The following is a 23,142-nucleotide window of genomic DNA, read 5'->3' as shown; positions in this document are numbered from 1 at the left end:
TAAGCTTCGAAACGTGTAGAAAATTTTTTTTAATCATTTTCCGAAGATACATTTTTCTATTGGATACGAGGTACGTTGCGAAATTCGTCAAAAAAATGTTGCAATCTTTTTGTGACTGACCATATGCCTTATTATTCCCTAGACGTCACGTATGCTGCACCACTCCCTGGATTGAAAATTCTTACTATTGTACGACTTTTAGTCTTTTACATATAAAATATAATGTCGAAACTATTATAATTAGAGCCATATTATGGCCTGCCAATATAACTAAAGTTGCTTGTGCGATTTCCAACCGTGTGAGTTATGGGTAAGGCTGAAAAGCATGGAACTTTCAGTCTAGGGAATAGTATAATACACATGACGTCAACTGTACACCAAGCGTCATTAATGCAGTCTCATTCCCCAGCACAATAACATCTGAAACTCAAGCGCATCCACATCTAAATTCCTGCATCGTAACTATTGATTACTCGAGGAATCGGCAAGGATGCTCCAAAGCACCCGACTTGTCAGATTGATGGTTTTACATTTAACGTAATTTCAAATGTCAATACTCTAGGACTAAGATACGAATGGGGCTGCATTAACACTTGTTGTACATTAAGAATGAAACATTTCACCTTGCACCTAGGGAAATGTTTTGTCAGTCCAGCTAAAATTCTAAATGTCACAGATAAAATGTATCGTTGTTTTTCGTATCTGCTACAGAAAATTGTCTGTGGTATATATAATTTACAGCCGCAGTATTCTAGTAATACAACTTGTAAGAAAGTTTTAGGTCCCGTTACTAATTTTTAATAAAAAATGTGACTAGCCTTAATCCACTCCACAAGAAGATTTTCTTGTTAAATTAAATAAATAGTTCTGATAAAAATTCTATTTCTGTCTCTGCCTGTATTGATTAAATACAACACACATGTGACATTGAAGTGTTCGCTACACATTTATTCATCTTGGCTAATTTCTCGTATCTAAATAATTTTCGCTATGACTGCAAAACCATTTCTTCGAGTGTGGGATTTAAAGGGTTATTTTCTAACTTGGATCGGAACAATAAATTTTTCTTAGATATTTCAAGGTCTGAAATCTTGAGAATGGAGCTCGTGATGTTTTAAGTGCGAATTCGAATATTTTTCGGAGTTACAGGCCGTGAACGGAAACGGCGCGTAGATAGTTCTTCCGGAACTACTTTCATATATCTTAAAATAATACATGTAATATTTTTTATATAAATTTCCAAATGCAAGTAATTTTTGGAGAAGACGCTTGGTGCGCTCGTCAAATTGACGAAAGACTCACTTGTGATCCGACGAATCCGAGGATTTTTCCGACACATCTAATTCGCCGATTCTATTCTATCACGCGCGGACGAAATAGCCGCTGGTACACGTGGGAGAACTCGCGACGTCTGCGCTGAAAATCCCGGTAAAAATGGCCCAACGGCGAGCAATATTCCGTTGCACGACGATCGTATATATGGCCAAGAGAGCCGGGTGGTCGCCGTGCTCGAAGGAAGTCGGCCAACTGGTTCGGGAAGGCCGTGGGTTTTCTTGGCGCGCGCTACGAACGCGTTTGTCAAACACGCGAGGCTCTTATCGTGGCAAGAAAAAGATCGTTTTCAAACGTGACCGCGAGACCGAACGGCGGCAACCGGCGAAACTTTCCTCTCGCCGAGATTTATGAATAATTGATGCGCCAAAGCTCTTCACTGCATCGAACGAGTCGCACATATCCGCATAAATCCGCGACAAGTCGCAACTGGAGCGGCCCCCGGGCGATGGTACACGCCGTTCGGAGAAAGCATCTCCTCTTCACCCACATCGCTCGTTATACAAACACTATCTTTTTGCTTTTTCGCATTCGCGTCTACGGTGTGTGCGCTCTATGACATAAAACTTTCAGAGCTTATTCAGCGAGAATATTGCAATGTTCTGTCCGACACTGCTTGTTATTTATTCACAGAGAGATAGCGCGATAACGCTCGATGGCATTTATTTAATTTTTCCCCGTTTAACTTGCCGCATGCTGGCGAATGCATACGTTGGCGAGTGTTATAAAACGATAGAAACGAGAGGCTTGTTTCTATCTTTTATTAAATGAGAGGTTGAAACGAACGTCTCGATGGATACGAGCGTGAGAAGGATCTGGGGTTCGATTGTGTATCTCGAAACGTCGTGAGAATGACAAATGTGAATCAATTTGCTAGAATAAAAGTCCCGGCCATTTTTGCCGGGATTTACTAGAATATTTATAATTTCATTGGCAAACACTCAGTGAATTTGCTCACTTTTATCATTCTCGGGGGGCCGCGCGAAAGAGCGGATGAGGCACGTAACGCGGGGGGAAAATCGAAAGAGATCGGAGCTCTGGTTAGAATAACATAAGCGGCTTTATATTCACAGGGATCGTGAACCGTTCGATTCCAACGGAAGATCGTCGGGCGAGCGAGCCCCCGGAGTATGGAAGAATACGCGGGAAATAAGAGGAAGAAAGCAATTCGTCAAAATAGAAAGCCAAACTAACGATTAGACGGACGGATCACGGCGGTGTTTGTTGCTATAATTCATATAAATACGACGTGTTTCGAATAGTCGCGCGTAAAGGAAATAGCCAATAAGCGCGATTAGAGCGACGAGGAAAGCGCGTTGCGCGTTGCCGCGTTATTTTACATCTCATAAATCCGCGCGAAGAATCGAGACGGGAGATTTACGCTCGGCGATCCGGTAAATAGCAGTCAATGGTGAAAACACAATTATTAACTAGAGAAATTTATTCGCTAGAAAACGAAGCCGTACGCGCGGAGCGCGTACGTATCGGGCTTATAAACCTGTCAGTCGTAACTGGAACGGCCCTCGGAGCGATCCAGGCCAGTTTTTCTTCTCCGCGCGTCTTTTGCTCATTATAAACAAGTTATAAGTTACATAGTATGCCGTTGCCGTGAAGGCGCACTCGTTAGCTGCAAAATTACACTATCGGCGCGACGTACCGAGAGAAATGTCATCGCGACAATTAATCGCGCAGATTAGGCGGCCTAATTACCGTCCTGGCTAACCCAATTAACGCGAATCATAATTAAGGGAATACGAGCGCGGAAGAATTAACTGGGGCCGAAGTCGGGAGCTGAAGTCTCGTAGCCGCCTTAATAAGCGCGAAGATACGGAACTAATAGAATGTAAAGTAAGAGGGGCGCGAGATAAGATTAAAAACTTGAGGTAACAAAATAGAGGAGAGAATAAAATTGGAAAATAAGCCGGCGATGCAACGGCGCAATTATGAAATTGCGCCGTAGAAACTTGGAAAAATTCGAATTACCTGAAATTTTCATCCGATCTCGCGCGGAATGCGCGAGAGGCGGTTTCGGGATGTTCGCCGATGTTATCGTAGATACTATAAGTCAAGACTAATTAAAGAGGAGGCAGTTATTTATGACAGGTAAACTATTACACGAGGCTCACGCGAGTCGCACATCGATCATGCGAATTTTAACAAACGTCGGCTCCCCGTGCGACGCGTAAACGCGAGCGCACGCTGCAACTTAATGTCGATGTTGAATAAACGATGCACGTTCGATCGGAAAATCATTGGCTCTTATCATCCTCCATATTTCATCGTGAATGTCGATCAAAGATGTGCAATCGAGATGAAGTTTGTTGGTCCCTGCTCGTAAAATTCGACATCTGCACACAGTCGTGGCATAATTCATCTCTCAGATAAATTAAACAAGATCGCGACGAGGCATTTCGGGTATCCCGGACATTTCGGCAATTATGAAATTTTCCCGAGAAATTTTCTCCCCCCACCCTTCCCGCTTGGCGCAAGAATACGAAGCGAGGATAACGCGGATCGCGAGAAATCGCGACTTTAATAATAAATTTCGCGCGTACACGATGCGTCAAAATCCCCGTAACCGAACAATTAGATTGTACACGCGTAATTGAATGCCCTCGGAGATCTCTCGAGGTGCACGCTTTCTCAATCGGATATCGATGGCTCTTTGTGGAGGCACTAAATAATGTTCCTGTTCATATTAGCGCGCGTCCTCCATTGCGTGTACTTAGGCGATCGATAAATCTCGAGTGACAGCGAAATCATGAAGTGACTACATACGAAAGTAGCTTGGAAATTCTATCGACTTAGCGGCTTTCTAAGTAGCCTTTTCTCGTGAGACGCATAAAAATACTGAAGTGTACGGGCAATAGATCCTTTCTAAAATTACACCCCCGTTCTATCGCGTTGCAATAAAGACCGCCTAATCGGGTAACAGTCAATCGCGACTCTTTCCGTCCATCATTCTGACGAAGTGTTTCATCCGTCTCCACGAACAAACCGTAATATACTGCGCTTTTACCTCGCGATGTTGAATCTATTTAAATACCGGTCAATAATGTGTGTGTGCGTGTGTGTGTGTTTTTTATAATTTGTCTCATCTATCATTTGGTTTCAAAGAGATGTCAAAATCGATGACAAATGTTGTAACATCGATAACGTAGAATCCTCAAAATATTATATTACATAAACGCTGACACGCTACTCTTTTTGTATTTCTCGTGCATATGTGGGATGTTGAAAAATTAGACGGACAAATTTCGAAAGGAAATAGAGGACTTCAAAATAAACATTTTTGGTTAGAACTATTATTTTTCTCTATAACGTTTTATTTGAACATTATATGGTATAAATAAACTATGTAGAAAAATCAAATTCTTTCATTAAGGCTCGGCGTGTCTCGCCGTATTTATGACGTTTCTCATGTGTACACAGCCGATCGGATATAATTTCGCATAATAAAGGTATCTAGACTGATTAATAGAGTGGGACGCATCATCCGCTTTTGAGATTTCGTCATTTCGCGGTTGCACAATCGAGAGAGCGTCCGGCGGAATTACACAAGCGAGATTTGGAATTACGGCGAAATTACACGAATCAATTTGACGCGGACGGAGAATTATAAGATACAATATTGTAGCTGAAGCCGCGCGTAAGCGCAATCCGGCGAACGTAAAATAACGGAATCAATGCATAGGACGAGAGCTTAATACCGTGTAATTAGTATTCGCTGAAATCCCGGGACTTAGAGACTGTAATCGCGTCGATAACGCCCGCCGGCTTGCATGTGTGGGAAATGGCACAATGCCGTAACGACCATCAAAAAGGGATATTCGTGCTTAACATTTCGCAGGCGGCGTTAACGGTCTCGTCGCGGATATACGAGACTCGCGACAGTTTATTTGTTAGTTAACACAACCCAGAAACCATCAGGTCGCTATTCATCAATGAAAGTCGCGTGATTGATGATTATAATGAAAGAGGCGGGTGAAAATTGTTTGCGCCCCTTTCTCGGTGCGTCATGACTTAAGCGATAATAAATACCTCCCTCGTGCGAAAAATCGGATGGATGTTTACATGGATAACGGACGTACAAATTAGCGCTCGATGACGGAAATAAATGTGACGAACTTGAAATTGCGCGGGCCGACGATGCCGACTCGTTCCCTCCGACATGAGCCTTCTCTCTCCGAGATACGAGATCGCGATTTCTCCCGGCTGACAAATCGTAACAGCCAATCGCGTGCTTTGAGATCGATATCGGATATCGAGCGTTCGAGTCGAATTGTGATTCGCCTTCTTTTTAATCACCGGTGAAAATCGGCACGGGAATCCACGGCACGCAATAACGCCCTCGCGTCGTAGAAATGGAGCGTGCACCATTGTTTCTCTCGAATGCGAATAAAAGTCTCTATCGATAAAAAAAAAATCGAGATGACAGATAGAAAGACAAATTTGTCAGCGATCGTCGACATTAATCCTCCTGGCCCATCATTATGCACGGTGTGCAACGTTTCGCTTTTGAACGACACATCGTTCGTTAAACTTCCGCGGATTTATGGGATTAGATTACGGATATTTAATCAGCTTGAAATATGGCCATTAAAGCGTACATAGACGTAAACAAACGAAACGATTTTTAAAGGCAAATTTTCCTGCGATATTTCATCCTGCATAGCCGTAACTGCGCCACCGATTATAAGCTACGTTCGCCGTATACACTTTTTATATAAAATATTAAATAAATAAAATACCCACAGAAATGTCTCAATAAGAGCGCGATTGTTAAATCGCGCAGTGTTGTCGCACAGTGATGCATTTCTCCAATTTTTTTTTTGCCAAAACCCTAAATATAAAATATTTCTTCCGAAGGGGGGCTGTTCACAATTTTAAGATAAAAAAGAAGGGTGTGGACATCCAATTGGAACTTACATTATCTCTTTACGTTAAACGCAACATAGCGTAGACTACTCTCTCAAAAAAACTTAAAGAAACTTAACGTCACTCATTATATTAATACTACATTCAAATGACTTGTTATCCGTTATTACGTTCTCAGTAATAGATTTTCAATTTCATATCTGCATAAAGACAATTTATCTAGCTTCTAGAAGTTTCGGCCGCAAAATCAAGAAAACGCACCATTATGTGTCGACGCGGCCTCATTGCGAGGCGATGATTTTTACGGGAGTAGATTTATAGATCACGCACACATGCTCGCGCGGCGTAACGCGAACTTGATTAGCACTAAATCTCGCGGCGGAGGAAAAAGAGCGCGGTATCACGCGGCTATGCGCGAGCTCGCGCCCCGGCTTTTCTCTCTTCCTCTTCTTGTTTGGGCGCGGTGAGACGCGACCCACGCGAAACTTAACAATCGTCCCGTCGCGCAAAAATAAAATTCCACGTAGTTAGGCACGTTCCAAGGCGTGTCCAGCCATCGAGTCACGCAGGTATTGGCTTCCACGTGCCTCCACTCGTCGCTGTGCGAAGCCGATCGATCGTCTTGCGCGATTAACCGACGCGCCACTACGAAGTCGTCAGGATGCGGCGTAAACGCGTGCAGCGGACGAACACATGCCCGAAACGGAAACGAGACTATATGAGAGCATTTCTATTACAGCGTTTCACGATACTACACTGCTGTGTACACGTGTAAATTAATTATCAAATTGAAGGGAGTTTCCGGCGAAAAGAGGGTGCGATAAAAGAGCGAAGTGCCTTGTCGCGTCTCTCTCTCTCTCTCTCTCTCTCTCTATGTGTTGGACATTTAGCGACGTGGATTATAAGCTTCCACAGTTGCAACGGTTGCATGGTTGCAAGAGACGGTCGTGGTTAATACCACGTTGATCGACACACTTCGATACTTCCCTGATGACGTGAATGGCTTCGTTTGATCCTCAATAAAACTAATGCAATACATAGTAGGGGCTTCATCAAACAACACAAACACTTAGCTACAGCTTCTATTTCGCACCGAAAACCTATTATGTGCAAATCTATATAAATCTATTATATAGGATTTTCCTATATCGCGTTGTATAAAATGCTCATGAGATATATTTCTCCGGATAATCTCTGGGATTTATGCATTATGTTAGACGATATTTTAAGTATTGATAATATAATGATAACAGAATGATTTTGTTATCGTTTGTTTGCGACTGAGACGATTTTCCAGTAGCATCTTCGGCCGATTTATCACTCGTCGTTTTACTATTCGAAAAATAAGCGACTTTAATAAGCTAACCGTGCGACATAATATATATATACATTATCCATACACATAAGGATAAAAATAAATTCCTTGCGACCTGCGAATTTACTGCTTCAATCGACCGGGCCCGTCTATCTACGCGTCTCGAGAAATTCTTCGTCGCGACACGTTGTTTGACCTCGGGGCAAAATTGGGCCGCGACACATCGCGAGATGTTACCAATCCCGGTGGGCTTTATTGCACATTCCGTGGATCGTTATTCCCGGCCATGTACTAAATAATACCGCAATACGCTCGCGAGATGTGTGTTAAATTGCGCTTGCACCGTGGCTGACGGAAATTTAATGAAAAACGCAAACGAAAAAAGGACCTGGCGAGCTCCAAATTTTCGAGGAGCATCGCGATGCCGGAATTGCTAACGAACTCTCGCCAGATGCGGTGTCGTGCGCGCACTTGCGACCGAAGTGAATACATTTACTTCATGTACAGAAGAAAAATACATAAATAAATTGAATAATTTGATATTTTGTTTCCTTAAATCGCCGCGAATTTCAACCGAAGAATTATTATGAGAGAGTCTACGGAATTTACTTCATTATTATTACACGCGCGTTTCCCTCTGCGAGTTCGAGTGAATGGCTCTCTCTCTCTCTCTCTCTCTCTCTTTCTTCCCGACCTCGCTTATTTTTCCATTATCAGAGACATTTTCAGGACCATTCATTTATCGAGTTATATATGAAATAATCGGTCGACCATATTCACTGTTTCCATCGGACCGGGAATTGAATACATCCACTTGTGCCGCTGCGCTGGTATTCCCACAATTCAAAAATAATTTAGGTGCCGGCCGGAATTGGTCGCATATTTCACTCGCACTCGGTGCGCCCACGCATTCCTTATGCATTATTCGTTATGTAACAACATGCAAGCTGAATAATCATTGTTATCGATATTGTGTTGACGTTGCGCGCCGAGCCGAGGGACTGCGACGGCAGAGGAATCGCCACTTATCGGGCTCGTCTTTCTAATTCCTAGTACTAAACTTGCACATTAGGCGGGGAATGCAGTTGAGAGTTCAACTGCATTCCCCGTCTGATATACAAAGTTGGCCAATCAGGGATAATCCAATTCGCGCTGTGTGGCTTCAATGTTAATGATTAATTCATGCTTGCCGAATGATACTTCGCGACAATGAAATCTTACCGTTCGTTGTCAGAATAATCAACTCTATTATTATGCAAACCATTCTCGTTTGCTCGATGACCTACTTGAATCGGAATTCGCGAGTGGAAGGACGTTAACTGCTGCGATTTCAGCTAGATGCAAACACGGCCGATCGCATCAAGCAGCGACGGAAAATAAATAACGCGTGTTTGCCGAGTCGATTTTTTAACTGATCAACCGACACTCACTCGATCGCCCATAGTAGTAGATTTCAATGATGCGTGATCGCGAAATGAAAGCTCGCGCAGCGTAAAAGGAGATTCTCTCGCATGACCGAAACGATCTTAAAGAAGCTCGTACACTTCCCGGTAATGTGGTATTTGTTTGCTAACACAAGATCCATCGTATCATTAAAATGCATTCGCATCGATGCTGCAATTCAACGATATATCACTATATACAGATATTTTAAATAAACGTAAAATATCTAAATTCTATACTATATCTAACCTGACTTAATCTAACCTATTAAAAATTGGTGAAAACGTTTGGATTAGACATAATGGCACAATTTTAACATTTTACGATGCAACGAAGAAAAATCATCAGTAGATTTGGCGAATTTGATTTCATATTGCTAAAAAAAGGAAAATAAATATTACGCATATTGTGCCTGTTGTAGTCGCGAATTAAGTAACACTATTTTTACCCATTTAAAAGTCCAAGGGATTTAAATGATAAAATTTCTGTGTTTTTTGCATGTATATGTATGCACCATCTTTTCAATCTTTAAAATTAAATATCTCCCTAACTAATATCAAGATCGAATGTGTATTATTTTATAGTCTAAACTAATTTAAACTAATAATTTATCCTTTCTCTTCGCACACTGTTCTGCGAAATTTATAATATTTTACATAGCTTACATTGTCTACATGAAAAAAGTCCGTCTAAACATCACGTAGACAATGCTGAAATTATCCATATGAACGCAATCTGAAAGTCTCCAGCACAATTCCGACTAATAGCGTAATTAACGGCTATTATCGTCAGATTAAGGATACGTTAGGATGTGCTAAACGGCGGAGAATGCAACGAAGGAAGGAAAGATTGAGAAAGTCACGGTGAGGTAACACACACGACGGCGTTGCCCACGACTCCGACGAACATGTGCCGCTGCCGTCGGGGCACGTTGCAACGCCACCCGTGAATGCAAATTCCGCTCACACAACTAGCTTCCTCGATCGCACCCGCGAATACGCGACATACGAACATACGCGCATTTACTAGGTCGGGAAACTTGCCGGTCGTCGACGGAAAGTTCCGACGAGAGCGGTAACTTCGCTCGCGTGCACCCCAGAAATTGGATGCGCTCCGCGCTGCAGATGCGGTTTCGCCGCGGGTCATTCCCGCGTTGCGAACGCGCGCACGGTGTACGCCGCTGCAGAACGGCTGGAATTCATCGCGTGGCAACTGATTCGCCATGACACGCGGGGAACGTTGCATATTACGGAAACAATTCCGGTATCGTTTCGTACGAGCGAATCGTTTGAGGTAACGGATGCTGCCGGCCCCGGCGTGTTTCGACAATCTCTCGGGTATTCGCGTATGTACGCGCGTAAAAACAAACGTACGGACGATGATGAATAAACTGATATGCCGTTGGCTAGGCGAAAGATCACGAGAAAGCACGAAAACGCATCAGCGAACGAACAGGAAAAATTAGCGCGGAAACGAAGTTCCCAACGACGTCGGGACGTAAGGACGTTAATTTGATTACGTTAAAGTGGCGTAATTGCGCCGCTAATTTGCCTCGCACGAAACAGCGCAACAACTTTCCGACCACGGGGGAGTACGGTGGAAAATTTTTACAAACACTCGCTGCTCTTATATTACGTGGTAATGTATTAAATCGCTCTTGCTTATCTCGCAGCTTTCTCAATTTCAATTTCCGCACGTCGTGTCGTCAACGTTGTCGCGATTTACAACACGAGGCACGATCCGATTCGCGTCCACCGACACGTTACGATCCCATAAAGCGAATCGTCGGCGCATCGGTCGGATAAGGTGAAAACTTCCGTCGACGTTGGGTAATGAAATCAGGAAAGCCGGTGCACCGCGAAACCCGGCGAAATTAGAGTGAGCTGCCGGGGTCACCGGGTCCTGGACACGGCGGACCTCGTAGATACGAAATCGAAAGCGCTCTTCGGGACATGACGAATGAAAAGGGGGAGGTAACGCGATCGGGACTTAAGTCACTGCTTCTCGTCGGGGAGATTTGCGGCCGCACCTGCAGCGCGCTGCATCTGCAGTTCGCTGATCGATCGATAACTGATACGGTGGGGACGCCGAAGCTGAGAGAAATATGGAGCAGAACGCGAGAATATAAATTTCCTCACACGCGGCGAAAAAGAGGGGACACTGGGATTACCGTATTTTCCGAGCTATCTATCGCCAATACGTTCTGATTACTTTGTATTGATAGTAAGGAATTTCGAGAGATGCTCGAGCCTTGGTTTGCAATTTTGTGACTGGTTTCGAAACATTGCAGTCCTCAAGATTCATAATACATGTTAGTAGTTTTCGAGTTTCTTTACAACGTAGTATGACAGAAATTTTTTAATATACATTGAAAGAGAAAAATGTTATATTCAATTAATATTTACTTTGCTTGATATATATATATATAATTTATATTATAACGACATATTAATATAATTATGAGATAACTGAGGAAGTCGACAGAGGGAGAATGCAAAGAAAAAGTCACCATAGACACGCTTGCCGCAGCGGAATTCCACTAACATAACTCTAATGCAGGTTAAACGTCATGCAACAGTATCATTACAATAAATTATTAAGAGGCATTATAAGCGGGGCGATTACGGGCTATTGGAATATTAGTTTCCATGGAGTAGATTGCACGTTGCGACGGTAATCATCGACATCGAAATATGGGTTATCGCGCCTGTTCTCATCACGAGACGGAGGACAAGATATATACACGCGAGAGTAAAAGTAAATGTCGATTATTCTATTGAAGATCAAGGGTAATTACCCGCAGCAGCAAGAACATAATGCGAAAGTGCAAATTACCGACGATCGCGAAATAAGAACGCCGCGGCGTTCGTAGACGCGACAAAAGTAAATATCCCGAGTAATTGCTAGTCGTCACTCCGGAAAATCACATCCGACGACATATAATTGCACATTGTGCGTCAACGCAATACAAGTGCGACGGTGGGGATCCGGGTTGCCGCCCAAACGCGATATGCTCGATCAGATGAAAGCGATGATCCCACCTGTGATAACGTATCTCAGGTGCGTCAGCGTCGATTAAATCGGCCGCCCATCTGCAGAACAAAAGGAGCAGCTCGATAAAAGTGGACGTTATTAAGCGAAACCGGCTCTTCGTAGAAATCGGAGCTGATAGAGATAATTAAACGAATGACAAGAATGACATTCTATCTGTGACATTGTGAACGGGTTGGTCGAAGTGGCTCTTGTGGACGCTTCAGATTTCCTTCTGATGTTCCGTTGTGACCGCAGCAGTTGGTGCAATCAACGCTGATTTCCTTTTTTTTATGCGCAACGCTGCCATCCAGTCGCCGCAACACAAAAAAATACAAGTGACTGCTTTTTGTAAAAAGTAACACTCTTACCAACTCAGATAACTTAGCGTGTACACAGTAAAAAATCTTGTGTCTAAATGTTAAAATTTCCTTATACTAGCAACTTTTGATTATTACTTAATTTTCGTGATGTTTTCATGTTTTATACTTATATTAATTTAGTAATTTAACATTTTTTATGTATCATTTAAAAATGAAATATTATTTCGAGTTTTTTAACACAATTACTTAGTTAATTTAACATATTGTGTTTATCATCTCAACATTTTGCGTCAAGTCGATGTCCAACATGTATAAGTATTAGGATAACATATTTTATATTTCAGTGTTGATTAACCAAAATGTTAATTTTACTGAACATTACTGGTTTCATTTCAGACGTTAAAATTTACAGACAAGTTGTGTTAATTTTATCCACAGTAACAGTTATCATTTTAAACACTTAGATAATACGAAGTATATCATTTAACGGCAGCTCAGGGACAAAAGTGACTATGGTGACTCATTTTGGACGGTTACAAGTCACTAAAAAATTCACTATCGTGCTTTTTCTTAAGTGACAAAAGATGACTTAAGTGACTGGATGGTAGCGCTGTATACGTGCGATGCTCTTCATAAATTTACGAGGGACGAAAGTAACGTTCGCTGCATTAAAGTCTGTTTTCTTTTTTTTTTCCGATATGTTGCGATCGATTTCGTTCCGGCGAAGGTGCGGATTCAATTTCGTTCCCATTCGCGTCGAAACTCGTTTAACACGCCAAAGCCAAAGTCACGCCACGCGAGCGTTATTCGCATCAGGAAAAATCGCTCTTCCCGCCTCTATCTAGAACGCCGACTAAACTGACAAGCGCGCCGCGCGCGTATCCGTTTCTCTGCTATCGACGATACATAAACAAAATACGCGAACTATTTGAGAGCGTTTTTTACGCGAATTTATATAAACCGATGTCACGCAATAGTCTAGACAGCCGCGGAATCTCTTCTTCGGGAACACGCCGCGCCGAGGATCTCTCGCTATCTCACGGATATCGGCGCGAAATATGCAGGCAATCGCGCGGATATCGCGAGCGCAATGGTTCGCGATGTGGTTCGCTTCGCGCGAGAATATGTTTTCGCCGAGCGTTCCCGATAGAATCGGCGATTCTTATCGCGAGCTGTTGGAAGCCACGAGATCGCATTTCCGTAAAACTCCCCGCGCGTCACACGTGTGACTCGCCGATCCGCTCTCGGGGAACGAGATTTGACAGAGAAAATTGCGGACGCCGATCGGGAGCCGATTGCACCGCACGGAAATATATAGGTTGGCGGCCCCGGCCGTAAACGGAGTGAAAGCTCTAATTAGCGGGCGGAGAGCTTTCACCCGCTTTTCAGATCGGCTTCTCGACGTAGACGCCCGGCAACGAACGTTAAACGATCGGAAGGTGTCAAATTGCGGACGCGTTACCACCGCCACCGGCATTATTAAGCCCCGAACACGGATATACGCGATCGGCGGATGTAACAAAGCTCGGTGGCGTTTAATTAAAGCAGTTTGCGAAGGAAAGATAGCGCGCGAGGGGCGCTCACGCTGTATCACATGCGACGACGAGCTCGATTTTTATAAACATGCCGCCCGGCAGCGTCGATACAATCGAATTATCTGCTAAACAGTTCAAGGATCTTGCGTATTAAAAAAAAAATGAAATTACCTTTTTCAAAGAAAGATATAAAAAGACGCCAAGTTTATGCGTTATAAAAAAATAATAAAAAAGGTATGATATTAGATACTTACGCCAAGTAAAAATAATTTCGTATCAAGTTGGTGTTATAGCTATTTTGCTTATATTGACACTAAACTGAGAAAAAAATTGTTGACAACATCTAAAAGCAATGCAATAAACAGACGTGATAAAAAGAATGAAAAATTTGTTACATAGCAGTAAATATTTTTTAAAGTTCAATAAATACTCATTGTTTTGTAGAAAATATTTTTTTACATTTAGTAAATAATTTAATTTAAAGAATTATTTTCGACAAACAAGTAAATTAATTGCTTATTTAAAAAATGCATTCGCAGCTGCATGCAAACGACTAAAATGGACAAAAATTTTCTTTTTATCAGTAAATTTTTTTCACGTGTAATATCTATTGACTTTATTTATTTATAATTATAAAAAGGCGGAAAAAATATATTACGTTTTAAAAATATTTCGTTATTGTGTGTGTTATTCGTATCCATTAGTAAAATTGTTATTTACTTTAAACCATTCGTTCCTCTGTTCCTATATAAGAACAGCATATAATTTACCTATGTTCAAAAATTTTTTATCTATAATAAAGGTAGATTCTAGTCTAAATCTTGTTACTAAAATATAATTTAGACTTTTGCCTTTCAGAAAATAATTTCACTTGGCCAACATCCATCACTCCCCTGGCGGTAAGTGGAGGTGGAAAATAATCTTGCAAAACACACCTTTTTAATTAATTAATTAATTACTTGAGTGGCACGCGCGCAATACTGTGCACCTGTGTCCGACCCATAAGTAGCATGCACGCACTATTGCGCACTCGTGCATTAAAAAAAACTCGCCTCGTTTTTTCGCTAAAAATTCATTATTAAATTTAAAAAGTCACTAATTTAAAATTTTCGATGCCAAGAAATACGAATTTTACGTCAAAATTAAATAATGTCATAATGTAAATAATTAAATCAATACATTGATTTGGAGACTAAGATTGTGTTTTTATAATATTCTTTTATTATTTATTTTATTTCATTTTAAATACTTTTAAAATGTAATATGCTTTTCTCCAACTTTTTATAGTTATGAATAAATAAAATCAATAGAGACCAAAAGTAGTGTCAATATAAGCAAAACAGTTATAATACAAACTTGATATGAAATTTTTCTCACTTAGCATATCTGATATCATGTCTTTCATAGAAATTCTTTTCTAGCAATATTTTCTTTTGTACAGTTCTATTCATATGTGAAGAGGAGCGTGAACTTGCCGTCTTTTTTACCCTTTTTCCAAAAAAAAGGTAATTTTACATTTTATGTCGCACCTTTCATAAAAATGTCACGTATTAAAAATGTGCTACAAAAACATCTGCATGATTGTGCATCTGAATAAAAGATACAAAACAGCGGAAAAAAAGATCGTTGTGCTCCACTCTATTTCACGTTTGTTGCCCAGTCGCGTATATTCAACCGGGGAAATACACGGAAATACACGGTGCGACAGTTATTGGATACTTTCTTACGATGGAATATAACTCCCACGTTCAATCTTGCGGAACGTGTCGCGAACAGCGTGAGACTTATATCAGAAGAAGCAGAAATCGCAGCGAGCGGTGTAAAAAGACGAGGTGTGGAGCGATCGTGGGGTGTAATCGAATCATTTTCCGTCGGCGGAAAAGAGAAGTTTCACGATTTCGCCGCGATTTATACATCTAGCTAGCCCGGCTATGAGAATCTCTCCGATGAATCGACCGATTAGTTTGTAATCCGCGGTTTTACAATTTTCCCGGGATATCGATCTTATTGGATCATACACACGGAGGCGACACATGTCGAGGGCGTTTATAGTCCGAGCCGCACCAGCAGCTCTGAATATATTCCTGCGTTTGATCGGAGTTGTTCATGTTTTGATATTTCGCTTGAGTCGCGCTAATTATCATACCAAAACAACATACGCGAGCAACGCTGACATCTCGGCTTTATTTTCGACTTTACAATATTATCGGGACATTGACGGCTCTCTCGTAATTAACGCCAATAAAATCGCAACGGGCATACGTATTACAGCACGTGTGACGTAATTAGTGGCACGTGTCGGCTTTTTCGAAAAAGAAAAGAAAAAAAGGAAATTATATTGTTTATTAAACAAACCCAAGTCAAACGAACACATGTACTAAATTCAAAGAGACATTTTTCTTTATGTACAAACCGCACGTTTACACAGTCTCGCGAAAAACTGACTCAACACAGCAGATCAGATAACATGATATCACCGACGGTGTTAACCTAATGAACCTCGCAAGACACGCCGAAGATCAAACCGGGGAGAGAGCCGGGAGCGACGAGTGGTGGAAGCGAGCAGGGAATTCGTTAACTGTGGGAAGAAGAAGAAAAGTGGCGCGGAGGGAACAAGGGGGTGAGTCTCGACGATGACGGCGGCGGTGGCGGCGGGAGAGAACTCGGAAGGAGCTATGATAAATTAAACGAGCAGTCGAGCGTGTGTATGTACGTGTGGCAATGAGATGAACGTAGGTGGATAGTGTAGGTACGTGCTGTTTTTGCGCGAGGTTCCCATCCGAGATGCGACATATTTTCGTGCCTGCTGCATGTAAACCGTGAAAATAACGTTTGCATTTATATCGCGGGACAAACGTGAATTTTTCACCGGCGCGTAACACATCGTAAGCCTACGCGGAAGTCCCTCGAAAGTTGCCTCGCGGAAGCCCACAGTCGTGTGCGTAAAAGCTCTCGCGTTACGGTAAAAAGAAAATCCCGCTGTTTCCGAGTGTAACGAGTTGTTCGCAAGTATACGTGGCAAAAACGTAAAACGGGGACAAGCTTAAGCTCCCGGATTCCTACGTGAGAGCAGTTAAACGACTAAACAATGAAATGCTTTTAACATCATCGAGTTACGATTGGCGACACGCGTCGATTCGATCAACGACTCAAATTTTCCAATTTCATAAGAGCCGACAGAGAGAGAGAGAGAGAGAGAGAGAGAGAGAGAGAGAAAACAGAGCCGACACTGCAACAATGAACCCGGGCGCGATGTGACGAGATGCAAAGTTATTCGCTGCATTTCTCTGTTCACCACTTTGGGCAATCGTTATCCTTTATCTTTTGCGTCGTCATGAAACTCGCTGGATCGTCGTCGCGGCAAAGTTTGCTCGTCTGCTGAATTTCCAGCGGTACAACCTTCCACCGGAGGATCGTAATTCTTAGTCGAATTATACTACTTCCTTTACTGTCCCCTTGTTAATGTCGCGCTGTACAGAAGTCTCGCGAGAATGCATTTTCATGCTCAACTCCTGAGTCAATTACGATCGCGTTCGAGAAGCAACGTATCGACGCGAACGACGATTCGCCGAAGGGAGTGTATCGCATCGACAAATTGTTCACGACTTCGACTGTGTGCGTTAACGACGTTGAAAATAAAATATCATTAAGCAGCATCGATTGGGCGTCAGGATGCCGTTTTCAACGTATTCATGAGGACCGGTATTTGCAATGGTAAGAACCATCTTCAAAGAGATGTAGAGCACAGATCGTCTCGAACCCTCCGCCAAGGTTGAGTACCAAGAGCTGTTGCAATAGCGCATTAAATGTATTTAGGTAGCGAGGAAGTGGGGACTCAGAGTCAGTTTAATGTCAGTCGGTGTCATACTGCCACTGACAAGTCGATATTTGAGCGGAGCGCTGCTGCTGGGCGTAGTTGAAGACGCGTGCGCGCATGTTGAGCGTTGCAATCGTCACACCTCGAATGTGTCGACGAACATTTTCTTTTTCGCCGTAACTGAAGAGAACGCGCGTCCACTCGACAGGACAGAGAAAAGTGCAACAAACTGTGATTCGAAAATGGCTGAAGAAACCAACGCCGCGCCCAGCCTCTCTTCGAGATTGCAGAAGCATCTCAAGGAGGCGCCGTTTTTCTGCAAAATTATCGAACTGGTAAGACCGCTCGTTATTACGCTCTTAATTATTGGTACTTCCACCTCGGCCGGCAAAAGTATGCTCCTTCTCGTCAAACGGATGTTCGAGATGGATTTAAACATTTTTTACTTCAATAATAACACACACTGCTTCTCGTGTGACCACAAACATAAATACATACCCTGCTCGCTCCTTGTCGCGTGTATCGTGCTTGATTTGAGGTAATAATAACGTTGATTGCCGCACGAAAAAAAAAAAGTTTGGTTGTATCAACCAAATATATATCTAACTATGGACATTCTTGTTTTGATCTTTAAATATAAATGTTTAATCGTTAAACGTAAAATATTTGTGTACAAATTCAATATATATATATATATATATATATACATACATTCTATATTGAAAGTTTGATTATTTTGTACACGGAGAAAATATTGTAGTGAAAATTATTATAAAAATTTATAATGCTGGATTATATTCGTCACATAATTATTGGTCACAGGACGGTTATAACAACATACATCGCATAATTTCAATCGTAATTCCGGAGCGATTCTTGCATTCATGTATTGCAAAATACGTATTTGGCACGATTTGATACTGCTTATATTGTTATTGTGCAAAACATAATGTCGCGTTTCCTGACTACGCACGATGCGTCGAATTGCGAAGTTAACAGAATGAGAGATAGGAATTGAACGTTGCAGGTAATGTGCGTCGTTGCGACGGGATTGGTAGCAGGACCGTTCCAACAGAATCAGACGCGGCCGGCTGATATACATCATATAGCGATATTTCACGTCGCAGTGTGCGGTTACATTCTCATAAACGCGATTCTTATTATGAGCCATTTAATGGGCGAACGATTGCCGAAGAAGACGGTGAGTTATAAAGTAGTAGTTATAAAGCGTGGTTATGACCGCAACTGCCGCTGTTCGCGGATGAAAACGATCCGCTAATGAGGAATAATTTAAAGAGGAATATCTTGTCGTTATTGGAAGCATTTCTCTCAGTTTAAACGCGAGCCGTGGAGCAAACAGAAAAATAGCACGTATACGGGCCATAACTCAACACCAAAGAGATGGCTCTTTAATACTATTCGACATAGCCGAATGCCGAAATCCATCAAGCAAACTCCGGTCGTCGCTGCTTCAATTTCCGTCTCTGGAGAATCGTCCACTCCCTATATGTTTGAATTATTCAAACTTGATTTGGTTCAGGATACGTCACGTCTAAAAACGCAGTCGCCTCGAACTTCGAGCAGAGCGAAGAAATCAGAAAGAGAGAAGAGAGGGGGGGGGGAAGAGAAAGAGTTTTGTCGCGCGATTTGTCTCGCTACTTTCTTTCTCGCGTTTCGCGCGAGAGAAAAGCGATTCTGTCGGAAACTCAAATTCATCCTTCTTTTTTTTTCTCATTGTAAACGAACATATCCGATCTGATGAGCTTTTTTCCGAGCGTGCGGACAGCTGCAGTCGAAGCGTAACGAATCGACGAGCGAACGCGATGCAATGTCTTTCGTTTTCGCAGTCTCTTATGTTCACGACGATGGGGGCGATTTTATGCTGCACCGCCGGCCTCATTCTGATTCACGACTGGGACAATTTCTCGACTAATATGATTCACGCGTATCTGGACGAATACAGCAACCAGACGGTGGCGGCCGGTTCTTTCGCGATCTTGGCGGCCCTGGTGTTCGTCGTGGACACGTACTTCACCAACAAGTACGACTGATCATCCGAGAATCATCCGAGATCGTCACGGACATTCGCTGGAACGCGAACGAGACCGACCGCTTCGTACGTTCGCAGCTCCGTTTCGACATAAATAAGATACCATAATACGCTGAATATATTATAACTCGGAAGTTCTGCCGAATCGATATCGACAAAGAAACAAATTTTCTCAGCCTTTTCATTCTTACTTTCGTTGGCGATTTTTTTAACATTACCGGGCAACCTCTTCAAACTGCACTCCGCGGATGATCGTAGCGGAAGTTCGTCTCTCTCTAAACATCTTAAAGTGCGAAGAAGCCAAGCGGAACCACAAATCGACGAAGTTTTCATCCTGGGCGGGCTTTTTCCGTAGATGAAGTCACTTTTCGCGTGTTGCCTCTATAAAGCTAAATCTCGAAGAGAAATCTACATGAACCCGCTCCCTGCGAATGGCAGCGAGTTGCAGCAAAGAGCTTTTATTCGCCTTATTACCGCAAGAAAGTCATGATTCGGCGGATTCCTATCTATTTGTCGGAACTCGGAAAAACGATCTCGAGGAGAATGCAGTTTTTCGAGCATCATTGCCCGCCCCCTCCCCTTCTCCTGTGTCCTTCGCGTACAAGAGCGTATAACAAATTCGACAAATTCCGCTCGGTGTTCGTAAAAGTGCGAGGAAAAGGCGAAAGTTTATCCGACGACCGCCTCCGTCGCCGGGAAGTTCGACGGAAAGAGGAACTCGGCTCCATAATATGGGAATGAGAGGAAAGTTTGAGAGAGCGCGTGCGTCGATAGCTTCTTTTTCATCGTCGTCTGTGTATCGGCTGTGGTGACGCGCGGAGATCATTTTTTAACCCCCGGCGGATTTATCATTCTCTTTTAGACGCGTTTAGTCTCTCACTGCTCATTAAGCCCGAATGCGAGAGCTCAAACGAGTCGTTTTTCACCTGGAACCTCGTTCTTGCCTGCCTCGGTTTAATAGAGAATTACTTGATCGATAATGGTTCTCGCACACCAAGGGAATCGCGCAATATTGCAAGAAGCTTCCCATATTCACGAATATGTACGCGCCGACGGCGCTTCCCTTGACTGTAAGAGGCTTTTGAAAAAAAGATGTCGCGATAAATTTCCCGCGGTTTCATTTTCCCGGTGACGTCGGAGAAGACCCTTAAAAGAATACCTCGCCGTTTTTCTGTCTCTCGCACACACCGGATATAATTTCGGGAGAACGATCTCGCGCGAATTATTGTGCAGAAAATAACCGAAGGAAACATTTATTCCCTCGGAACGGAAGCAAAGCAGCAAACGAGAAAGATAAAGAAATGAAAACGAGAGGCGCCATTTCATACGAGAAATAACATTATCCGATGTTGAACGCGTTCGAGATTAAAATCCGCTTTATCTTTAGAAAAGCATAGGGGAATAAGGCTACATATGGTCGGACGAGGGGAAACGTAAATACAGTCGTATCTTCATTAATTGGGTCGCTTCGGAGGAAGGGGATGTGAGTTTTGCGCGAAATAAAAGATGTAAAAACGCAGCTCGGTAACTGTCGCGATCTAATTTTAGTTCAGCAAACAAATCGGGTTATAGATCGCACGGTATGGATAGGACAAATTAGGAAGAGAATGGAGGTAAGTTAGATTCCACTTACTTCGCGCAGCTGTCTGCTCTTAATCTCGTTTTAGATAAAGAGCGTCGGTGTACAACATGCACCGTAGGGCTGTTCTCCCTATTTAGTGTGTTCTCCTCTACCTCCTTCCTTTTCGATTCCCTTTATCGATAAACTTCAGCACGCGCGCACAACCCTGCTTTATTTACTTAGAAGTAAACAATCTAGTTCACGCGTCGGTAATTAACTTCAAATAACACGTGTTGCGCTGTAGTTCACAAGCATGTTATTTAATATCGCATTAATCTGAAATTGTTTCCGTCATGATGCATGACGCTTCTTTACCGTCGTACCGCTTGAGAAAATTATGGAAACAAAATCTACGTTCTTCGCTTCTTAACATTTTCCTCTCAAATTGACGCTTTCTAAATAATATAATCTGCATATATAACGAAGAATATTAAATAAAATATAAAGATAATGGGACATGTTATAATTCCGCCCCGTGTCGTTTTGAGGATATTATAGTACTCAGTATTTTCAGTAGCACACAACAAGGGAGCCACTCATAAATTAAAAATATAAAAAGTACCAACTTTAGTTCAAATATCTCAGCTTTCGAACGGGTCAATCTTCTAATTGCACGAGAAGTTAAATAATATTTCGACATATACGCTAAAACTGTTAATCTTTGATAATCTTGAAGTTTCGAAGGAAATTCAAACTTTTGAATTTTGGTAAGACGAAGCTTAGAAGGTTCGTTTTCAAAGGACGTAATCTTCGAAGTTTCGAAGCTTTGAAGAATACAATTTCGAAAACACTGTAGACCAATGTCAACAGATATTTTACTCAGAGAATACTAAGAAATGTTGTGAATGAATTTTTTATGAATGAATGGATGTGCCGGACGTTATATAGTTAAAAAATCTTACAATTCTGATATTCCGAAACTTCGATATTCTCGAAATTCGAACGTCAAAATCTTCAGAAGAAAATACTAGTCCTAGTATACGCAGTGTAGGATTGATCGAATTATTCTTATCAAACTCGTTTCGCCTCTGACACAACTATCTGCCGATAAACCCGATAAAACGTTAAATTCGCATGACGAACGTCCGATCCGAGGCACTTGTAAATTCGAAGCCTCGAACCGGAGAGCTTTCTCCGTGCGACGACGACCGCGTTGCGTCGCAGTTTTACATACACACGAGCGATGTAATTAGGTAAGCGCCTTAGATGCACTCGCGCTGTTAAGCCCACGCCAGTAATTACGCGCGGGTAACACGAAACGTGGCCAACGGCGAGCGCCGATTAAAGCGCAATTAAAATGGCACACGGGACGGGCGCTTTCGGGCCGACGCGACGAGTGTGCTTTATATATCGGGACGAGCGTGCCGCCTCGAGTAGGGCGAGCAGCGGTGCAAAAACAACGACGAGCCGAGGAGGCGGAGGAGGCCGAGAGGGTGATTAACTCCGATTTTGCCCGGGGCGAAATAACGCCGATTAACGTCCGATTGGATTTACTCGCGGGGCCGGAAGAGTAATTTCAAAAGGGTTTCGTGAACTGCGATCGCCGGCGCATATTCCGGCGAAACATGCCCGTTCCACCGTGTAGATCAATAGAACAGCGATCCCGAGGTGGAGTTTAAATCGTATCGGTCGCTCTCTCCAATTTTTCTCAGTGTCGCGCGCGCAAAAATCCGCAAATATATCGCGGTGATAATACAGATCGGAGATCGATACTCCGATACCAGCCGGCGGCGTGCACAAGCTCCGCGCGAGTTTCTCTCTCTCGCGGTCACCGTCGAGAAGCTGATTATCGTGAGAG

At 42.7% G+C, this 23,142-nt stretch overlaps 2 protein-coding genes across 8 annotated transcripts in view; one reads left to right on the top strand and one right to left on the bottom strand.

Annotated features, from left to right (window-relative positions):
• Positions 1-23,142, bottom strand: part of LOC106743265 (SUN domain-containing ossification factor) — a 60,648-nt gene that overhangs the window by 20,713 nt on the left and 16,793 nt on the right. The window lies entirely within an intron of this gene.
• On the top strand, positions 17,707-19,913 carry LOC106743268. The gene is made up of 3 exons (XM_014616938.1): positions 17,707-18,008; positions 18,701-18,874; positions 19,521-19,913. Exons 1-3 carry the CDS (start codon positions 17,916-17,918, stop codon positions 19,722-19,724), a joined length of 471 nt encoding a protein of 156 aa, XP_014472424.1. The 5' UTR covers positions 17,707-17,915; the 3' UTR covers positions 19,725-19,913.

This window comes from Dinoponera quadriceps, unplaced genomic scaffold (genome assembly GCF_001313825.1).
Source record: "Dinoponera quadriceps isolate SergipeBrazil2010 unplaced genomic scaffold, ASM131382v1 scaffold616, whole genome shotgun sequence".
NCBI lineage: Eukaryota > Metazoa > Arthropoda > Insecta > Hymenoptera > Formicidae > Dinoponera > Dinoponera quadriceps.
Note: the sequence above shows the minus strand (reverse complement) of the source record. Positions and strands in the feature narration are given on the sequence as shown.